The sequence below is a fragment of the Ochotona princeps genome, chromosome 11, assembly GCF_030435755.1.
Source record: "Ochotona princeps isolate mOchPri1 chromosome 11, mOchPri1.hap1, whole genome shotgun sequence".
Taxonomy (NCBI): domain Eukaryota; kingdom Metazoa; phylum Chordata; class Mammalia; order Lagomorpha; family Ochotonidae; genus Ochotona; species Ochotona princeps.
The window spans coordinates 66177012-66195291 of NC_080842.1; the positions used below are offsets into that span (position 1 = coordinate 66177012).

Consider the following 18280-nt stretch of genomic DNA (forward strand, 5'->3'; position numbering starts at 1 on the left):
CAATTTTAGTCTTTTATGTGTTAAGAAAATAGTAAATTACATTTCTAAAGAAAGTAAAAAATGCGTGTTTTGAATCTGATCACTCTTTCATGTTGCTAAAGTAGAGACCACTGCTATTTGTCAACTTTTTCTTTTTTGAGGTTTTATGTTGCATTTAAACTAACTTTGCAGGATCAGGGATGGTATACATAATGAATATTAAAATATATATATATATTGATTTCTAGAATGAATATGAACAGTTAAATTATGCAAAACAGCTGAAAGAGAGATTGGAGGCTTTTACAAGAGATTTCCTTCCTCACATGAAAGAGGAAGAAGAGGTAAGTATGATTTATACTCCTTGTGCTTTAAATTCATAAAATCTTGCAAATACTTAGAGTCTTGAAAATAATGCATAGAACTGTAGTTCCGGCTAATGGAGAGATGCCTCCAGTTTCTTTTGGAAACTAAAAGACAACCACCACCAAAAAAACCACCCAAGGAGGGAAAGCATTTGTTTTATTTCTTCAGAAGAGTCGTTGACTCATGCCCGATACCCGTATTAAGGATTTTATTGTATAGGTAGGCAAAACATCTGCCCTTTTCCCTTCTAATATGGGATGGATATTAGCATAACACACAGAGAAACACGAGGGACTGCATGCCTGTCGAGCTGTAGTGCTGCTGTTACAGTGATTGTTAATCCCATAGTCACTGATAGTAAAAACCAGCTACCTGCTTCTTGAGCCCTGTCCAGACGAATGGAATGGAACAGTGAGCATTGGCATGATTTTTTTTCCAGGTCTTCCAAATTTAACATAATCAACCAGCTTTGAAACCAGTGTTATTAGAGCAGTGTTTCTTAAGCCATGATGCTCATCAAAATGATATGTGAAGGGCAGGCCCGTGTCCCAGCAGCTCAGCTGATGACCTATGGTGTGCACTCGTGGCTGAGTGCCTGGGTTACACCCAGCTGCATCCTCCGTTTCAGCCTCTCGCTGATGCTCGCCGTGGGAAGCAGCAGGTGCTGGCCACCTGCGTGTGGGAGACTTGGATTGAGTTCCTAGTCCCGGGTTTGGGCTGGTCCAGATCTCACTGTTGTAGGGAATGGGCCACTGCATGCGAGATAGCCTCATCATTTCCTGCTTCTCAAATGGATGAATAAAATAAAAAATATATATCTGTGAAACTATTAAAAGCCTGGATTATACCACTCAAGATTCGCGTTATTTTATAAATTGGAAATTGGGACACACTTGTTTCACTATTTGTGAATGATTATCCAGAAGTCACTATAGCAAAATAGTGAGAAAATGTATCCCAACTGCAGAAACATATCCAAAATCCTGAAAGTTCAAGATCTGGATGGAGTTCTGACTCTGGTTTCAGTACCCTGAGTTTCATTCTCATTTGAGGCAGAGGCCATGCTTGTGTGCAGTTATTACAGTGTTAGATGGGAGAAAACTGACCCGCGCCTAGTGCTAGGTGACGAATTCAGTGCAGGAAAATCTTGTCTTGATGCTTTAAAATTCCTTTGTGGTAGAAGCCAAGATTTTTTTTTTTACGTTTTGAGATATATGACCATGAAAATACTCTTGAATCATTAGTACTATGAAAAATGTAGAGTAAAAACTAATTAATCATGTTCCCTATGAACATTATGTTTAATTTAGGTTTTTCAACCCATGTTGATGGAATATTTTACCTATGAAGAGCTCAAGGATATTAAGAAGAAAGTGATTGCACAGCACTGCTCTCAGGAGGATGCTGCGGAGCTTCTGAGAGGACTCAGTCTGTGGAATCAAGCTGAGGAACGGCAGAAGTTTTTCAAGTATTCTGTGGATGAGAAGTCAGATAAAGGTAGCATTGATATGTTAGAGAACAATGAATTAGCTCAGGGCCTTTGATGTCTTGTTGATGTAATCTGTAGATTTTGTTTTTAAGTATCTTTTTTTTTTTTTTTTAAAGATTTATTTTTATTACAAAGTGAGATATACAGAGAGGAGGAGAGGCAGAGAGGAAGATCCGTCCGATGATTCACTCCCCAAGTGAGCCGCAACGGGCCGATGCGCGCCGATCCGAGCCGATCCGAAGCTGGGAACCAGGAACCTCTTCCAGGTCTCCCACGCGGGTGCGGTGTCCCAATGCATTGGGCCGTCCTCAACTGCTTTCCCAGGCCACAAGCAGGGAGCTGGATGGAAAGTGGAGCTGCTGGGATTAGAACCGGCGCCCATATGGGATCCCGGGGCTTTCAAGGCGAGGACTTTAGCCGCTAGGCCATGCCGCCGGGCCCCACCTGTATCAAGTATCTTAACTCAGGTTTGCAGTGCTAGTTGAAGCCTTTTAAATCACTTACAAATTTCAATGAGTATCATAGTTTCTTTTTAAAATTTTAGCGTGTAAAATTACACTTTTTATGGGATCATGTGATGATGTTTTATACATGTACATGTCATATAATGCTCAATCTAGGCAGTTTCTGTTTCATAGTTTGGTAATTTATCATATGCTTGGATCACATGCAGTATAGTGTTTCTTGAGTGAATTTATATATGCAAATGGCAATAACATTTTGGCCAGAGTTAGTGAAAACTAACAGATACAGAGAACTTTTACAGTATCATCCCACATTCTGGGTTCCATTGTGGCTGTTTTTGTCTTTTGTGGTGTGTTTTTGTTTGTTTTTAAGTCATGCAGTTGGTTCCTGACTTACGATTATTAGCTTAGGATCTCCTTGACTGTTTGAGGATGCAAAGTGGTATGCATGTTGTACTTCAGATTTTTCACTTTGGTCTCTTCCCAGGCATCAGCGTATGGCCTGACACTCTGTTGGGATGCTAGGCAGTGGTACCCAACCCGCTGCTCCCCATCAGCTGCGCAGTTCTTGGGCAGAAAGCGACACACCAGAATGTGCTCTGCTAAACTAGGATGTTTAGTAGGCTAGATGAAGCAAATCTATTTTCAACTTACTGGGTTCTAGCCTCATCATAAGTTGAGGAACAAGGGGACATTTATTTTTATCCTTTTTAGTGTAGCGTTCTCTGTTTCTGTACAGTAGTATTCGGGGGAGAAAGTATAAGATTCAAAGTTTTTCTCTGTGCAGTTACTTTGTGATTGAGTGGGAAATGCAAATAAAATATGCCTGTTATTTAAAGCATAGATTACTTCATTTCTCATTTATCTTCAGTAATTTTACACTTTAAAACATAATTAAACAGTTGGAATCCTTAGTTTAGTAAAAATTTCTTTGCTTCCTGGTGAATGGTAACAATGATTTTCATGTTAAAATAGCCTCCACTTTTTGATATTTGTCCTTCTTTCTTGTTTTTTACATTAAAGTAGGTGAGACTCATGTTGAAACAAAAATATCAGCTGAAGCTATAATTAGATCCATAAAGCTTGTGTGCTTTACTCTGGTCTTGTACCTTAAATACCAAGCTAAGACCTGTTGGATCTGGTTTAATTGTAATTATAACATGGGATGCAAAAGCGTCATCCTTGTTACGTTTAATGTTCTTACTCTTTCAAAGCAAATTATAGCTGTTATGTGTTTAAACTATTTTGGCATTTTAAGAGCAGTAGTCAGGCAATTTGATCTTCATTCCTATAGTTAAAAGTTGCTTTGTGAGGACATCTGATGAGCAAGATTCTGAAATTCTTTGTAGTAGAATTTACTATAAATCTCTTAATTGCTCATTTTTCTTTTTCTTTCAAAAATTGCTGCTGAAGTTGCATGTTATAGGAAATACATCCGGTGACTGAACTTGCTGTGATAGTTGCTTACGGAAGATTCCTTAACAGTGTCATTCAGCATCAGAAATGTTTATATTGTGTCAGTTGGTGTATAACATAGGCAGGTGGGTTATAGGCTATTAGGTCAGATTTCACAGAGCTTCTGTGTGAGAGATGACAGAGAACGTGGTACCTGAATTGAAAATGTGCTGGTGGTGGTGGTGTGTGTGTGTGTGTATGTATGTGATTAAAACGCCTTGGAGAACCCATGGTTTGGCCTGCTGTATACTTACTGATTTCAAGTTGTGTAACCTGTTTGATTCTTTTCCGGATGATGCTGTTCAGCTACAAAGTGAGCGTTGTACTGTGATGCCTTTATAAGAGGAAGTCAGTTCTGTATTCATCATTGTAGTTCCTGCTGATGAAGTACGATTTGACCATGATAGTTTAACCCTACAGCTTCTTAACAACTTTAACATCCTCATGGGACCTGTAATATATGTTACTTCCTATTCACATCTTGCGAACAGGAAGGAATTAACCACAGGCACTGGATTTTATTTATGGAAATGTGATGTAATTTCTTACTGTGTTCTTAAAGACATTACTGATAATCTTTTTCTTTTTCTTTCAGAAGCAGAAGTATCAGAACACTCCACTAGTATAACCCACCTTCCTCCTGAGGTAATGCTTTCAATCTTCAGTTACCTTAATCCTCAAGAACTGTGTCGATGTAGTCAAGTCAACACTAAATGGTCTCAGCTGGCGAAAACCGGATCACTTTGGAAGCATCTGTACCCTGTTCATTGGGCCAGAGGTAAATAAATGGGACTTTAAGTTTGCTTTAATATTTTATGTGTTTTTCGATATTTATGTGTTAAAACCCATTAAAAGCAAAATCAAGGGAGGAAGCTGAGAGATTTACCACATAATAGGTTTCATTGTTAGGTGATGAATTCTTGGTTTACACTTCTGAAAAGCGTTGAAATGTTGAAATGCTCCTGGCTAAATGATATGGTAGTTGAATACATGGAGATTCATTGTATGAGTTCTTCCTATATTTGACTATATTGAAGATTTTTCATAATAAACGTGTTGCAATAAAACTGATAGATTATTTGAGTATTTTGAATAGATTATTTGAGTATTTTAAAAACAATTGAATAGATTATTTGAGTATTTTAAAAACAATTGTACAAAATTTAAAGATAAGACAACATTGTGGCTTGTTTTGCTGGTGGCACAATTAATTAATTTTTGTTTGGAATGTATCTTTTTGTGATTATTAATTCCCCATTCTCTAAATCAGTTTGGTTCCCTTTGTTGTGGTAAGTTACTGGAGCATGTGAGCAGTTAGGGAACATTTTACTCTCCTGAGCATGTAGTGCAGCCATGGCATTAACACAGCTTAGTGGCATCTTCTGTCATTGAATTAAAAGTTTCTTCTGTGTGAGTGTTAACCTAAACATTTACATTTTTTATGGCTTTCTGTTTTATGAAACTTCAGCATGGAAATATATGGTTATCACATTATTTTATAGCTGGTTTAAATTATGAATATGGTTTAAAGACAGTTTTTTTTTTAAATTTTTTTTAAACATTTATTTATTTTATTACAAAGTCAGATGTACAGAGAGGAGGAGAGACAGAGAGGAAGATCTTCCATCGATGATTCATTCCCCAAGTGAGCCGCAACGGCTGGTGCGTGCCGATCCAATGCCGGGAACCAGGAACCTCTTCCGGGTTTCCCACGCGGGTGCAGGGTCCCAATGCATTGGGCCGTCCTCGACTGCTTTCCCAGGCCACAAGCAGGGAGCTGGATGGGAAGTGGAGCTGCCGGGATTAGAACCGGCGCCCATATGGGATTCCGGGGCGTTCAAGGCGAGGACTTTAGCCGCTAGGCCATGCCACTGGGTCCCACCAGTTTTATTTATTACAACACTATATAACATTTAAAAGTAATACATATTTCATAATTTTTAGTCAAGCTATTTGTAGTATTGGGTATGTTTGTATGATCCACACAATTAGAATTAGTGTTTTTATCTGGAATAATTTTTTTTTTGCAGTAGGATAATGAACTATTGAATGAGCAGTTAAATAAGGCAGATAGAGATGTATCAGATTCCCTTTTGTTTTTAATTCAGAATTAAAACATACGAATAGTGCTAGCAGTGAAGGTGCCCCAAATGTAAATATCCTACTTGTTTTTCAGTTTTTACTGTATTTAAGCAAGAAATTTCAATAAAAATGGTTTTATTTATGCAATTTGTGCTGGGTAGTTTTGAGTCCAAACTGATTTTTTTTTAAAGGTTTATTTATTTTTTTATTTTTATTTTTTTTAGATTTTTTTTTTTTTTTTTTTATTACAAAGTCAGATATACAGAGAGAGGAGGAGAGACAGAGAGGAATATCTTCCATCCGATGTTTCACTCCCCAAGTGAGCCGCAACGGGCCGATGCGCGCCTATCCAATGCCGGGAACCAGGAACCTCCTCTGGGTCTCCCACGCGGGTGCAGGGTCCCAATGCATTGGGCCGTCCTCGACTGCTTTCCCAGGCCACAAGCAGGGAGCTGGATGGGAAGTGGAGCTGCTGGGATTAGAACTGGCACCCATATGGGATCCCGGGGCTTTCAAGGCGAGGACTTTAGCCGCTAGGCCACTGCCGCCGGGCCCTAAAGGTTTATTTTTTTAGAAAATCAGATATACAGAGTGGAGGAGAGACAGAGAGGAAGATCTTATCTGATGATTTCACTCCCCAAGAGGGTGCAACAGTTGGAGCTTTGCCAATTCCAGGCCAGGAGCTTGGAGCCTCTTCCAGGTCTCCTACGCAGGTGCAAAGTCTCAAGGCTTTGGGCCATCCTCAGTTGCTTTTCCAGGCCACAAGCAGGGAGTTGAATGGGAAGCTGAGCTGCTGGGATTAGAACTGGCGCCCGTATGGGATCCCAGTGCACAAAAGGCGAGGACTTTAGCTGTTAGGCTACCGTGCCAGGACCCCAAATTGATTTTTTTTCTCCCAAAAGCAAGCAATATGTAGGCATTTTTGTTTGGTACGTATTTATGGTTTATGGTGGAATCTAGCAGGTAAAAGCCAGGTTGCTGACAGCCTCCCTCTGTCCCTAACCCCCACCTCCAACAAAGAATGAATCTGTCAGGAGCCAAGTGTTATGGACTAGTGGCTTAACCCGTCTCTTGGTCCTACTCCTCTCATAATCCAACTCCCTCCTCGTGCGTATTGCAGGCAGTGGAATAATGGCTCCAGTGGCTGGGTCCTGCCACCCACAGGGAGACGCAGGTGGAGTCTGGGGTTTCTGGCTTTGATCTGTGCTATAGGCATTTGGGGTATAATCAGCAGATGAAAGTTCAAACCTTTATCTGGCCTTTGAAGTAGATGAAAATAAGCATTTAAAAAAATAAAAAAAAAAAACACATGAAATTCTCTGGCCAAAAATGAGAGTAATGTTAAGATTACGAAACCTTAATTTAGATGTAATGTAGAGTTCAGTATATTAATTCTGCATTGTGTCTCACTTTACAATTAGTATATGTTCCAGAATTTCTGTATCTATAGCTTTCCTTTTGAATTGTGTTCTTTCTTCTGAATTCCTTGCAGATTGACTACAGAGCACAAAGGCCAGCATGTTCTTGCCTGTTAGCTCGCGTTGAGGTAGACCTGTTGCAGGAGCCAGGTCGAGTCACAGTAGGGGAGGAAGGTTAGGTAAAGTCTCATGCAGGGCCATTGATAGGTACTTATTCTAGAAATGAAATTATAATTTTGAAGTCTATTCTGGAAAGAATAAAAATTGAGAAACATTGCATATACCGAATAAATACATAATAAGGATATGGCAAGTTATGTACATTTTTGTACTTTAGCTTTAGAGAATTTATTTCAGGAAATGTGAACGGTTCATTAAATATTATTATTAACTGAATCCATAAGTCATACTTTTTTTTCAACATTAAACGGAATTTAATTTTAACGTTGTTTGCATAATGGGAAGGGATGTGTGTCCTTGAGGGGGTCTTGATTAAGGTGGGAAGGGTCCAGGTATGGAGGAAGATAGGTGGGACAAATGTTTCTTTTTTTTTTTTTTTTTCTCCTGTGTCCTCACAGAGGGAAGGTAAGGGAACCCGTCCTTGCTGTCAAACTGCATCAGTAGCCAGGGATGGGGGACAGTCATTTGATGACACCTTAGAGACCCTAATGTAGAGAAGAGTGTTCCAAGTGTGTTACTTGAGAGCTTTTCATAGTTCTAAGATGTCGTAGGCTCTGTTGCACCAGGGTTGAGAAAGTCTTTGCAAGGTCTGTTGGCTGACCAAGTCCACCTTAGTGCATCCCTAGGCCCAGGAAGATGTTTCAAAGCTTGGCCAAGGAGAGTGATCCAACCTGTTCTGCTTTCTATCTCCTAAGGAGGCACTCAGCGTCCTCTGCTGGCCTAGGTGAGCTGGCTGTCACGTCCACTGTGTGCATCCTCTACAAGCATTAGCAGCTAAGGAGATCCAGTTCCTATACATGTACTCCAAGTTTGGATCACGTATATTGTGATTTTTCCCTGTGGTTGGTTTGAGTCTAACCATCTAGTTGGAAAGTCCCCAAAGAAACCTTGCCTGGGGTGACCTCAGATTTGACTGTTGTGTTTGTACTGGCCCACCTGCAATTTCAGATCTTGCTTGTGGGTGTTGCAGGCTAGACCAGCCAGATGTGGCCTATACCTTATCCTGGCTCTCTTGCATGCCTGCAGGTACTATGACCTGGCCTAGCCTGGCTTGCCCCCAGATGAGGTCCACACAAGTGCTGAGGAGTACTGCAGGCTTGTCTGGCTCTAGGCTTGCCACCAGCCCAGGCTCTTGTGCTCCCCAGTGGGAGCTGTGGCCTAGCAGGAGTGTTCCCCTACCAGGCCTAGGATTTCATTAGTGCTGCAGCCCTGCTTGGCATGGTCTGCCTTCAGTCTTGGTCTTTGCATGTACCTGCGGGTACTGTGGTCTGGCCCAGCCTGGCTTCCTCCTAGTTCTGGCTCCCATGAGTGTCAAGTGGGTTCTTGTCAGGTGAGTTCCATAGTCCAGCCTGGTTTGGCTCGTTGCCACCCCTAGCTCTGCAAACCAGCAGATGCTGCAGTCCCACTGAGGGGAACCCACAATTCCCCTACAGAAGTCTGGTTCTTGTGTTCTGGTGGGTGCTGCAGCCCAGCCTGATGTGGCCCAATCCCTGCTCTGACAGGCTGGTCTGACACAGCGGCTTTCCCCAGCGAGGTATGCTCCCCAGCCCCAGCTTTTGCATGCAGCATTGGGCAACAGGCAGTGTTATTTAGGCTAGCCCCGGTCCCACATGAGTGGGTGCCTTGGCCTGAGTCATACATGCCCTCTGTCTTCTGCCTCCAGACCACTCCGTCTCAGTTCCCTCCCCTACTTGAAGTGCAGTGGCCTGGTCTGTGGAAATCCCCAGAAGTCATTTCTTGCCCGTTAAATATGCTCACAGCTGCTCCTACTCCAAATATGCTCCTCAGCATCCCCTCACTGCTGCCCAGGGGCCAGGGTGATGTTCCCTGCCTTCTCTACATAATCTTGAAAGAAAAAAGAGAATAAGCAACTACGCTAGCACACTTAGAGTTCACAGAGTTGGCATTAGCCAGGCCCAGAGTGCCTGCCAGCTGTCAATTGCTCTTCTTCCAGTAGGGTAACACTTGTCTAGGTACAAGGCAACCTAGGCGGTTGACTACAGCAGGGAGATACAGTTACACTGCTTTTCGCATGTTTGAAATTGAATTCTTTGCTTGATCAGTATAATTTTTTAAAGCCCGTAGTTTTTGTAAAAAAGCTTTTTTTTTTTTTTTATAAAGAGACTTGTTTATTTTTCTTAAGCAAGAGAGAGAGACAGAGAGACAGAGACAGGGACAGAGAAAGACACAGGGAGGAAGATCTTACATCCGCTGGATCACTCCACAAATAGTTGGAATGGCTTGGCTGCATTGGTACAAAGCTGGGAGCTAGCAGCTTCTTCTTGGTCTCACCAGGGGATGCAGATGCCCCAGGTGGTGGGCCATCTTCTGCTGCTTTTCCAGTCAGAAACAGAGCTGGATCAGAAGTGGTACATCCAGGACTTGAGCTGGTAACCATATGTGATGCAGGTGTTGCAGGAAGAGGCTTAGCTTACTACATCACAGCACAGGTCCTTACCTACAGTTAAATATTTCCAAAAGGAGCTGATCATTTCCTATGGCTTGGATGTCAGATGCCTATAGAGGCTTTTATTGTGAGTGCATCCGTAATCTAATCTGATTCTGTCCTTTATTCGTGGGCTAGGTGATTGGTATAGTGGTCCTGCAACAGAGCTTGATACTGAACCTGATGAAGAATGGGTGAAAAACAGGAAAGATGAAAGTCGTGCTTTTCAGGAGTGGGATGAAGATGCTGATATTGATGAAACTGGTAAGCCATCTTTAGAGTTAAAGTTATATCTTTTAATAGTTTATATTATGTTTAACAATTACTGGGTATTAAGATTTATGTATTTTGTATTTTCTAAAGAATTTTTTCAAATATTTATTTTGTTATTCGAAAGGCAGAGTTATAGAGTTGTTTCATCCGTGGTTTACTCCTTGAGTGGCCTCAGTGGCTGGAACTGTGCCTATCTGAAGCCAGGAGTTCCTTTGGGGTCTCTCATGTGGGAACAGGAACCCAAGCACTTTGACCTTTGTGCAGTGCTTTCCCAGACCATTAGTAGGGAGCTTGAATAAAGGTGGAGCAGCTGGGACTTGAACTGGTACCCATTTTGGATGCTGCTGCTGCAGCCGGAGGCTTAACTTGCTGAGCTTCTTCACCAGCCGCTGTTTTTGTCTTAAGATTCATTTGTTTATCTTGAAAGAGAGGGAGGGCAAGAGAGAGAAAGCTTCTTCTATCCACTGCTTCAATTCTCAGGTGGCTGCCATGGCCAGAGTGAGGCCAGGGCTAATTCAGGAGTCGGGACCTTCGTCTGGGCCTCCACGTGAGTGGCAAGGATTCAGACTCTGAAACCAGGGAACTTCATCAGAAGAGGAGTAGCTGGGATGCAAACTGGCAAAACATTTCAGGCAGTGCCTTTACCCAGTACACCACAGTGCCAGCCCCTTTGTTCATTTTTGATTCGAGAGGCTGAGAGACAGTAAGAGAGGCAGATGGAAAGAAGGTACCCGTCTGTTGGTTCACTTCCCAGATTCCCACAGTGGCCACAAGTAGGCTCTGTCAAAGCCAGGAGTTGCAAACTCAGTCCAGGTCTCTCCTGGGTGCAGGGACCCATTTAAGGGAGGCTTCACTGCTGCCTCCCGCTGCCTTAGGGGAAGGTGGAGTCAAGAGCTGCATGTCAGCCCTGGCTCTCAGTGCGGGACACTGGTGGAATCCTGTAGGCTAACCACCCACTGAGAAGTCTACTCCTCTGTAAAACTTTAAGAATGGGTATGCAAAGGGAAGATTTATTTTATTATTTTTTTTCCCCAGAGAATGCAGGGTTATTTCCTAGGGTTTTTTTTTTTTTTGTAAGATTTATTCATTTTTATTGGAAAGATGTGTATACAGAGAGGAGGAGATACAGAAAGATCTTCTGCCTTCTGGTTCATTCCCAAGTGGCTGCAAATGCTGGGGCGGGGCGAGCTGATCTGAAGCCAGGAGCCAGGAACCTTGAACCTCTTCCAGTTTTCTCACATGGTTGCTGGGTCTAAAGGCTTTGGGCCATCCTCCACTGCTTTCTCAGGCCACAAGCAGGGAGCTGGATGGGAAACAGAGCAGTGCCCATATGGGATCCCAGTGGATGCAAGGCAAGGATTTAACCACTAGGCTATCACACTGGGCTGCTATGTGTTTATATTAAAATAAAAAATCACAAGTGATGCCTGTTTTCTTCATGGAAGTTGTGAGTGTCCTCTGATTCTCTGTAATGCTTTATAGTTTACATTGGGTTTTGAGGAGCCACTCAGTTTTTCAGCTCATTGGTGTTTATGAAATGATCTGTGGCCCAGAGGAGCAGGCTGTTTAGATTATTGTCTGTTTTCATAGAATTAAAACATAAAGGTAAAATTATTTGTAAGGGGTAAAAGATTAAAAAAAAAAAAAAACTAGCCATTTTTTGAGCACTGTAGAAGAGTTCAGGGGTCATTCTGTACCCCTGCCCTTAAAGAATCAGAAATGGGAGGATTGATGATGTATAATTCTTAATTCAAGGTATGTAATAAAAAATACTGTAATAGGGAGAATCAAGATGGCGGAATAGGGTAAAGACACGTTTATGCGGACAGAAAAACATTTAATCAGGATGAAGCAGAGAGGACATATTACAGGAAATAGGAAGGGACAGAACAACAGCAGAGGGGTACCTGGAGACTGACAGACACAGGAAAGCAGTGGACACAACGGTGTGGTGTTGCAGAGACTGATACTCCAGCATGGCGATCTGAACTCCAACAGCATCCGGAACGCCACCAGCAACCAGGTGGGAAGGGACTTTCACTGGGAGCTCAGGTGGTGAACCCAGACACAGAACTGTCCGTTCTGCTGGTCCGTTTGATTTGACCAGGAGCAGAGACAGAGCAGCAGATCTCAGACGGGCAGTGCAAGAACAGAGTGGATTTCACAGCCCAGTCAGCTCCTTAGAGCTGAATTGGCCGCCATTTTGCGAAAGGAGAAAAGAGCAAGGGAAGGGATGGAGCATGCACTGAGCTGGGAATGCGCTCATTTCTGTCTGGGTGAACTGCAACGACGTGGCATTCTACGGATTCCACCCAGGACAGGTCTGGGTAGCCCTCGGATCTGACGGCCAGCAGATCAAGAACTGTAGTGGTTGTATATCAGGCACCATTTTGGGCACTGTGGCAATAGCTTTGGGACTGCAGGGGACAATAGTGAACTGCGCATGTGCTGATCTCGCGAGAACTTGCTGAGGTCCGTGATTGCATAGGTCGCACGGGAAAATAATATTGACTGGCATCGTACGGGTCAAAATAGGTCCGTGTGGCACCCAGACCTAAAGTCCAACAGGTTCCGACAAGATCAGCACCACCAACAACCTAATTATATAGGACACCTGGTGTCTCTCTAATCCTGAGACCTGCTCCAACAGGAAGTGGGAGAAAGGTTGCAGTGACAACAGTGCAGCCGCAGCATGGTATCACAGGAGGTGCAGAGTGGTGAGCCAAGAGCTGGGGCTGTGGAGACCATGGTGGAAATCTGACGTAAGAACCCAGACCTGGAACTCGCTGGAGGTTGTGGCACAAGTGGCTGCAAGGAAAAAGTTGTGTATCAACTACAATAAGTAAAATCGCATAGTAGACCTTGGGTGACAAAGCTTAGAAACCTGCCCGAAGGAATTCAAGACTCTGCTAACCAGAAGTGCAATGAACAAGAGCAAAAGAAGAGACAAAGGCACAATGAATATTACCGAAGACTCCCCTGCAAAGGAGCAAAACCCTATGCCAACCTCAGAGTTCACTGAGGAAGACATCGAGAAAGTGGGGCACACAGAATCCATAAGACTCATTTTAAAGATCCTGATCAACAATGAGAAGCTCATGCAAGAGTTCAAAGAATTTAAGGAAGCAGTAAAGCAAATCAAGACTGGTATATCAGAAATTAAGAACAGAGTAGAGCAAATTAAGAGTACAGTGGAGAGTCTCCAAAATAGAATGAAGAAAGCAGAAGAAAGAATCTCAGAATTGGAAGGTATTTCCTGTCATCAGGGGGAAGCAAACAAAAAGCTGGAAGCAGAGCTGGATCAGGCAAAAAAAGTATTCAAGAATTGAAAGACACTATTAACAGACCAAATGTAAGAGTTATGGGAGTCCCAGAAGGTGCCGAAAGAGAAGCTGAGTTTTCAAATGTATTTAATGAAATAATAAAGGAAAATTTCCCTAATCTGGAGAAAGAATTGGGAAACAAGTTCCAGGAGGGGCACAGAACTCCCAACAGGCTTGATCAAAAGCAATCTTCACCAAGACACATGATCATCAAGCTCTCTTCAATCGAACATAAGGAGAAGATCCTTAAATGTGCACGTGAAAAAAATCAATTGACATATAAAGGAATGCCAATTAAGCTCACAGGAGATCTCTCACAGGAAACTCTACAGGCAAGAAGAGAATGGAGTGACATATTCCAGATTCTAAAAGAAAAAAATTGTCGGCCTAGGATAACATATCCAGCAAAGCTTTCTTTTGTCTTTGAAAATGAAATAAAATTCTTCCACAGTAAAGAAAAGCTAAAAGAATTTGCCTCTTCCAAACCTGCCCTACAAATGATACTTCAAGATGTTCTCTTGACAGAAAAGAGGAATATCACCTACCAAAACCAAAGGCAAAGGTGAACAACATCCCAGTAAAAGAACAACAGTAGACTAAACCAATGAACAACCCATTCCTAAAATGACAGGACCAAAGTAACACCCATGTATATTAAACTCTGAATGTAAATGGCTTAAGCTCAATCAAACGTCAGAGATTAGTAGAATGGATTAAAAAAACAAAACCCATCTGCTTATTGTCAGGAGGAGACACACCTCAACAAAGATTAGCGGAAACTATATCACATGAGTTTTGTTGTTTTCTGTTGTTTTCATCTCTTCAACAAAACACTTCCTCTGATTAAATCATTCAGTGACTTGTAGATCATGCAGTGGCATCATTTTCTTCAAGAAGGTTCTGGATTTTCATTTCTTCAGCTACACATTAGTCAGATAATAGCATGTTATTCAACTTCGTGATGTTGTTAACTTCTTTTTTCTTCCAGATGTTGATTTTGTTTTGTGGCTCTTCATTTAAGGGGATGTATAGTAGCCGTGTAATGGAGACTGTTACATCTAGTAACATGTCATTTAACTTCAGGCATTGTAAATTTCTATTTTTCTTTTCATTGTTGATTTTGTATCACGACTTTTCATTTAAGGGGATGTACAGCAGTTGTGTAATGGAGACTGTCATATCTAGTAACATGTCATTTACTTCATGGCATTGTAAATTTCTATTTTTCTTTCTATTGTTGATTTTGAATCATGACTTTTCATTTAAGGGGATGTACGGTAGCTGTGAAATTGAGACTAACATTCAGATGTGAGGATATAGTGTGGTATGCGTTTCTACTTCCAGACAAAGATGGACTTACAATGAAACTGTTTACTATATCTTGACAATAGGACTCTGGACTCTCTGCCAGTGTCTATGCCCGCAATGATGGACATATGACTGAGTTTGAAGAACTATATGTTAGTAATGATATAGAGGAACTGTGGGGGGAGGGAACTGGGGAGGGGATAAGGGATTATGAAACTATATTATAAAATAATAACAATAATAATATGTATTAAAAAATACTGTAATAGATGGGAGGAGAGGTGCTTCTTGGGACTGTGGAGGAAGAAGGCAAAGTCTTTCATACTTATACTTATTAATAACTACTGAAAGATAAGATAGTGAAAAAGTAACAGATGAGATACTGTGGTTTTTTTTTTTTTAATTTTTATTGCAAAGTTAGATATACAGACAGGAGGAGAGACAGAGAGGAAGATCTTCCATCCAGTGATTCATTCTCCAAGTGACCACAATGGCTGGTGCTGCGCCAATCCGAAGCCAGGAGCCAGGAGCTTCTTCTACATCTCCCTCACGGGTGCAGGGTCCCAATTCTTTGGGCCGTCCTCGACTGCTTTCCCAGGCTGCAAGCAGGGAGTTGGATGGGAAGTGGAGCTGCCAGGATTAGAACCGGCGCCCAACATGGGATCCCGGTGCTTTCAAGGAGAGGCCGCCATCGCGCCAGGCCCTATTATTGTGTTTTGTGCAACAAACTAGAATATTTATATAGTTACCCATTTAAAAGTAAGCTGGGGCCCAGCGGTGTGGCCTAGTGGCTAAATTCCTTGCCTTGAACATCCCGGGATCCCATATGGGCACCGGTTCTAATCCTGGCAGCTCCCCTTCCCATCCAGCTCCCTGCTTGTGGCCTGGGAAAGCAGTCGAGGACGGCCCAATGCCTTGGGACCCTGCACCCGCGTGGGAGACCTGGAAGAGGTTCCAGGTTCCCGGCATTGGATCGGCGTAGCATCGGCCCGTTGCGGCTCACTTGGGGAGTGAATCATCGGACAGAAGATCTTCCTCTCTGTCTCTCCTCCTCTCTGTATATCTGGCTGTAATAAAATGAATAAATCTTTAAAAAAATAATAAAAAAAAAGATACTTAAAAAAAATAAAAGTAAACTGGTTTGGTAAAAGAACTCAACATGTTGAAAGTAAGAAGTTTTAGTGTGAAAGTGGTGATTTCAGCAGCTAGAGTTTATTTATTTTTTTCTTAACATTTATTTTTATTTGAAAGGCAGATTTTACAGAAAGAGGTGGTGAAAAGCAAGGTCTTGCATCTGCTTTATCATTCCTCAAATGGTCTCAGTGGCCAGTGATGCGGTGATCTGAAGATGGGAGCCAGGACCTTCTTCCAGGTGTCCCCTTGGGTGTAGGAACCCAAGGGCTTGGGCTATCCTCACCTGCCTTCCTATGTCATAAGCAGGGACCCAAGGGCTTGGGCTGTCCTCACCTGCCTTCCTATGTCATAAGCAGGAACCCAAGGGCTTGGGCTGTCCTCACCTGCCTTCCTATGTCATAAGCAGGAACCCAAGGGCTTGGGCTATCCTCACCTGCCTTCCTATGTCATAAGCAGGGACCCAAGGGCTTGGGCTATCCTCACCTGCCTTCCTATGTCACAAGCAGGGACCCAAGGGCTTGGGCTATCCTCACCTGCCTTCCTATGTCACAAGCAGGGAACTGCTGTGGAAAGGGATGTGAGTGCCACCATGCCCGTCCCTGAATTGTTCATTCTTAGGAAATGAAGATGCCAGATTTTGGAACAGCTGTGAAATTGAAAGGTACTTAAAAAAAATACTTAAAAAAAAAAACAACCAGGACATAATACTTTAAAAAAAACCCAGAGGGCAGAATGGCAGAGGGAGGCGGAGGCAGAAAGAGAAATAGATCATCCATCCACTGGTTCATTCCCAAGGTTCCCAGACCTTCTGGTGCTTTCCCAGGCACTTCAGCAGCAAGCCTGACTGAGCGCCAACAGTAGAGCAGCGGGACCAGCAGCGCTCATTTCTGCAGCCTCTGCCTTACCCTGTTGGGTCAGTGCCTGTGCCAATTTGCTTTTTTTCCACCAAGATTCCATAGGAGATAATATGTAGGTGGAGAAAACCACATAAGCAAACAAACATGACTTGGGAAAAAATTAGATTAGAATCTTGCTAAAGTAATTTGTATTTCTTTTTGTATCTTGCATGTGTGTGTGGTTCAAGCAGGCTTTGAGGATAGTATTTGCAAGCCTGGAGTCATTCATAACAAGTGCAGTGATTGTTTCCTCTTCTTTTTTCTACTATATTCATTCATTCTCAGTCTCTCATTTTAAGGCTATTTATTTTGTTTGAGTTACAGAGAGAAGGAGAGATAGAGAAGTCTTACACCCATTGGTTTACTTCCTAAATGGCCACAGTGACCAGAGCTGGGCCTGTCTAGGCCTGAGAGCCAGGAGCTTCTTCCAGGTCTTCTGTGTGGCTACCATCCTTGACTGTTTTCTCAGGCAATCAGTAGGGCACTGGATCCAGAAGTGGAGCAGCTGGGTCTAGAGCCAGCACTCACAGAATACCGGTGTTGCAAGTGGAGCATTAGCTTGCTATGTCACTGCAGTGGCTTCTCTGTTTTAAGTTGGATTTCCGCAACTCACGTTATTAAACTCTTTCATGCTTAGAAACATTGAAATTGGGTCTTTAGGTGAGCATATTAAAATTTATTCTTTTTAGTGTAGTTAGTATATATTTTTGCCTTATTGGAGTTTACAATATTTCTTTGTAATTGTTGCTACAGTAGTGCAATTTTATAAAAACACTCAAGCATTCCACAGTTTTCAAGTGAAAAGCAAAGCCATGTTTGTTTGCAGCTTCGAAAGGTTCTGAAGTGTTTTCCTTGGCTTGATTCATTATGGTAAGATTAAGTCAGCTTCAGACCTTTTCTGGCTCTGTGGCCAGTTTAGTTAGGGAGAATAACTAATCTGACTTTCTACTATAGGTCATTTATTTTATCTGATATGTCAAAATGTCTGTTCTCTGGAAGAACTTTTACTGTTTAGTTGGAATTTTTTAAGTTAAAATTCTTTCATTTCTGGAAAATGAGATTTTACTATTAGGGAGTTTAAGGAAAATATAAAAGTAAGTGTTTTATACTTAATGATTTGGTGAGTTTCTTAGCCTAATCATGATTAGCTTATGAAGTTCTTAGACTTTTGAATTCATTTTACAGAAGAGGCTGCAGAAGAATCGGCTGCTATCAGCATTGCACAAATGGAAAAACGTTTACTCGATGGCTTAATCCATAATGTGCTACCATATGTTGGTACTTCTGTAAAAACTTTAGTATTAGCGTACAGCTCTGCAGTTTCCAGCAAAATGGTATGTATGCATTAGCACTAATTTGGGTTTTAAGCAGTGATCTAACTTTAGTTGCCAATTCTTGAGTTTGATCAAAGAAGAACATTACTTAAGGTACCATCCCATCTGTAGGTACACACTGCTAGCTTTCATG

At 42.1% G+C, this 18280-nt stretch overlaps 1 protein-coding gene across 1 annotated transcript in view; it reads left to right on the forward strand.

Moving 5' to 3' along the window:
- Positions 1-18280, forward strand: part of FBXL5 (F-box and leucine rich repeat protein 5) — a 40572-nt gene that overhangs the window by 9060 nt on the left and 13232 nt on the right. The window contains exons 3-7 of the mRNA XM_058670289.1: positions 228-323; positions 1656-1842; positions 4349-4531; positions 10018-10143; positions 17999-18147. Coding sequence (XP_058526272.1) covers positions 228-323; positions 1656-1842; positions 4349-4531; positions 10018-10143; positions 17999-18147 — 741 coding nt within the window. The remainder of the gene's footprint in view (positions 1-227; positions 324-1655; positions 1843-4348; positions 4532-10017; positions 10144-17998; positions 18148-18280) is intronic.